The sequence below is a fragment of the Amphimedon queenslandica genome, unplaced genomic scaffold (genome assembly GCF_000090795.2).
Source record: "Amphimedon queenslandica unplaced genomic scaffold, v1.1 AMPQUscaffold_13439, whole genome shotgun sequence".
Lineage (NCBI taxonomy): Eukaryota > Metazoa > Porifera > Demospongiae > Haplosclerida > Niphatidae > Amphimedon > Amphimedon queenslandica.
In genome coordinates, this window is record NW_003546325.1 from 14,289 (window position 1) to 18,222 (window position 3,934).

General features: G+C 35.0%; 1 protein-coding gene across 1 annotated transcript in view; it reads left to right on the plus strand.

Annotated features, from left to right (window-relative positions):
* Window positions 1-2,559, plus strand: part of LOC109581427 (probable helicase with zinc finger domain) — a 4,682-nt gene extending 2,123 nt beyond the window's left edge. The window contains exons 3-7 of the mRNA XM_019995527.1: window positions 60-375; window positions 425-1,427; window positions 1,473-1,907; window positions 1,960-2,035; window positions 2,085-2,559. Coding sequence (XP_019851086.1) covers window positions 60-375; window positions 425-1,427; window positions 1,473-1,907; window positions 1,960-2,035; window positions 2,085-2,470 — 2,216 coding nt within the window. The 3' untranslated portion in view covers window positions 2,471-2,559. The remainder of the gene's footprint in view (window positions 1-59; window positions 376-424; window positions 1,428-1,472; window positions 1,908-1,959; window positions 2,036-2,084) is intronic.
* The last annotated feature ends 1,375 nt before the right edge of the window (window positions 2,560-3,934 follow it).

The following is a 3,934-nucleotide window of genomic DNA, read 5'->3' on the forward strand; positions in this document are numbered from 1 at the left end:
TAAAGGCAAGCAAAAAAATTGTATGGTTGGTAACTGTATTGTACATGCACTTATTATAGAAAAAAGAAAAAGAAAAGAGACTCCACTCTCTGCCAGTTCATATTCCATTGCTGCTAGTTCTCTTCCTACAACAGATGCTAATGAAGTTTCTTTTCCTGTGACTAAGGTAAATAGCAAAGCAGCTGATCCTCAAAAAAGGCAAGATCTAAACTTTGATGAGAGAGGGCAGTGGAAAGTTAACTTTGAAAAACGGCTTAAAGCAGTACTTCATAATGAGCAATTTTTTCAAGAACTCACAACCAGCAGTTACAGAGATAAATTTTACTCTCTTTTGTGTTATGAAGAAGCTGAGCACATTCAAATCCTTTCTCAAAAGTAATTTAACATTTTAATGCATATTACTTTATGTTTACTAACTGTGTAGGTGTGACGGAACTTATGAGATACAGGGCTGTCAAAAATTAGAAACGGAATCAAAATACATTTGTCAAATGCTAGGGATGGATGATGATCAAGTGCAGTATGCTACTCAAGCCAGTGAAGGAATGGTTTTCATTGACATTAAGAATCAAAAGGATATCTGCAAAGGAACAATTCTTATTAGCAATTTTCGTGATTTCAGCGAACATTTTTATGTTTCTCTGGCTATTGATGATTTTCGATTGCTTCAAGAAAAAAGTCGTCACATTAGATCAGGATGGTATGAGGTGAATGTCGAATTTGAAGTGAAGCATTCTTATTTCAATTCCCTACATCAAGCCGTCATTAGCATACCTTATTCAATGGTGAAAAAGATTACTCCAAGCAGTGATACTATCTCTCACATTCCTCTTACAGCATCTTTTCATTTGAAGCCTGCATACCCTCACCCTGATCTACTAGTTGATGCTGATAAGCAGTTTCAAGCTTTGAAAGCAATTGTTGAAAGTCCTGTAGATCATCCAGTTATTGTTTCTGGCCCTTTCGGTTCTGGAAAAACGAGAATTATAGCTCGTGCTGCTTACGAATTTATTCAAGCTGGTTTGGAATCACGCTGTCAAACGAGGATTCTTTTATGTGCTCATCATACAAATACAGTTGAAACATATATGCTGAAGTATTTGTGTCCTGGTTTTACTCGTATGCCACAGGTCAAAATTATTCGCATAACAAGAAAAGATTCCTCTAATTTTTCTCGCAATGTAATGAACAGGACATTATTTGATTTTAGACGTGACATTGTGATTGGACAGCACATTAATGATTGTGTTCTTGTGATCATAACAACATACATGAGCTCACTGCAAGTTGCAAAAACCCTCAATAAAGTTCGCTTCACTCATATCCTTCTTGATGAAGCTGCACAGGTTAGAGAACCTGAAGCAATAGCTCCTCTTTCTCTGGGAGATGCTGCTACTAAAGTAATTGTAGCAGGAGATACAAAACAGGTAATGCATTGTGTCAAATTTACTTAATTTTAATGTTAACTTTAGGTTGGACCATCTGTTCTTGTTCTGGGTGAAAAGAGTAAGAAGTATGGTCTGGCTCAATCATTGCTAGAGCGTTTGGAGAAGAAATACCAGGAGTTTGCAGGCAAGCAACAGGATTTTAAGTACTTGAAATACTTAGCTACAAATTATCGTTGTTGCCCTGAGATTGTGAAGTTCCTGTCGAGCACAATTTACAAGTACCCAATTGCCTGTGCACCAAAGGCATGTTCAGAAAAACAGCATCGAGCGATACGCTATCCTCTTGTATTTTATTGGTGTAATTGTAATGACACTCCAAGTCAGGACTTAAAAGGACTAATGGAGTTTGCAGCTGATGCAGTTGTACGACAGGCACAACATTATTTATCCTTCTGGCCACGTGAATGGAATCATATCAAGATGAGAGATGTGTGCATCATATCTCCTTTTAGAACTCAAGTAAGCAATATAAAACATATTGAAGCATGTATTATTGAGTTTATATGTATAGTTGAATATAATTGAATCAAAGTTGAAGAATGTGGGGTTAGGTAAACTAACACTTTTGCCATCATATTTAATTCAAGGCATGTTGATTATTATTTGATATTATAATTGTTATTATATGTCATATAGGTCATGAGTTTCAAGCTGTTATTTTGACCACATTTGAGCCACTTGAAAGTGATGGCACAAGTAGTAATCCAACTAAGAGCCTAACAAATCCTCAAATTTTTAACACAGCTCTCAGTCGTTCCAAGTCTTTTGTTGTTGCTGTAGGCAATCCATTCTCTCTGCTTGAAGCTGAGAAGCAATTTCCAGAACGCTGCTGGAAACATTACTTGAGCATTTGTTTGGACAATGATACCATTTTTTTCCCGGAGTCCTACAAACCAAACCAAAGAGATAGATTTAAGGAAAAACTTGGCACAGCACTTGGATTACTAAAGAAAGCAAAAAGTGCCGAGTACACTTCACATAGTCATCAAACTAGCCCATTTTTACATAGCCAAAGTCACTGACTATTGAATATTTGTTTGAATTATGACATTTGTGTGCCATTTAGTTCCTATACATTATAAATGAGATAATTTGCAACACTTTTGGTATCACTTACTAGTAAACATATTGACATAATACTATTGTTATTATGAAATTTATTTGTTACATAAACATGATTTCCCAGTAAGGAATCAGTAATCATAGCCATCATTATTCATTGCATACTATGGCCATATAAGGATGTAGATCACACGCAGTGAATCATATTCATGCATGTTATTGCTGCCTCATTGCAAAGAAAGAAGATTCTACCATGGCTCTTCTGTTTGAAGGTAGATATAATGTATGTGTAAAATAGTTGCTAATCCATACCTTAGAATTTGACAATATAAGAAAGTTTGGAATTCCTCAGATGCCATATTTACTCAATTATGTAGTTACAGAGGTAAGTCAGATGAATAATAGGCTAATTTTGATGCTAAGGTATTATAGATTCCAAGTGAATGGGAATATTTTGGAACTAACTTGAAAATCCCAGGATCTGAACTTGAAGCAATTAAAATGAATGTTACTTTTGCAGGAAAACCAGACAAAATGTTTTTTGAAGTTCTAAAGTTATGGGAAAAAGCTCCTAACTGTGAAGCACCATTTACTTGGGGAACTATTTTGCGTGTCCTTGTTTCTCCATCAATTCACCAAGAACGCTTAGCTAAAGAAGTGAGTAAAAATATACTATACTTTTTATAAACTATTAATAATTATTTGTTATTTAGTTGAAGAATAAACTAATTTCTGACTCAGAAAATAAAACAGATGACAATGAAATGAACATTGATTTATGTCAAGGTTTATTATAAGGCACAATTATAATGCATATTATATTTTATTATTTATATAGGTCTGCAACAAAGTTTCAGTTCTGATAGTGCAAGTGATTATGGCTACTATGACGAAGATGATCTCAAAAAATTGTGCAGTTGTGGAGATTGTTCTCTTGAGAAAATTATCACAGAAGGTTGCAGCAATCCTGATTCTTGTCACAGGTTTCCTATACTAGATGTAAAAAAATTACCTGGTTGCAAAAAGCAGCAATACCTATATCTTCTTGTGAAAGAAGCAAAAGCAATCAATGAAGCCTTTGCCTCCCTATTGATAGATGTTTGCGAATCGATGAAGAAAAGGGATGTATCAGTCAAAACCATTACACTCTACTTGAAAAGCTCAAAGTTGCTTGAGATAACAGCAAAGTCTGGTCTAACATTGCGAGAAACTCTGGACAATGCAACAGATATAGATGATGTTTTTAGCATTATCTCTGATATTTCGTCTTGGTTTAATCATCACCCTTTAGGATTGCTCATCAACAAATTTGGTGCTGAAGAAGATAAAACTAGTTATGAAACATTTCTAGAAGAGAATGTGATGACATATCTGAAGAGGAGCATTACAGAGATACCTAAAGACAGCTTTGGTGAGCATCTGAA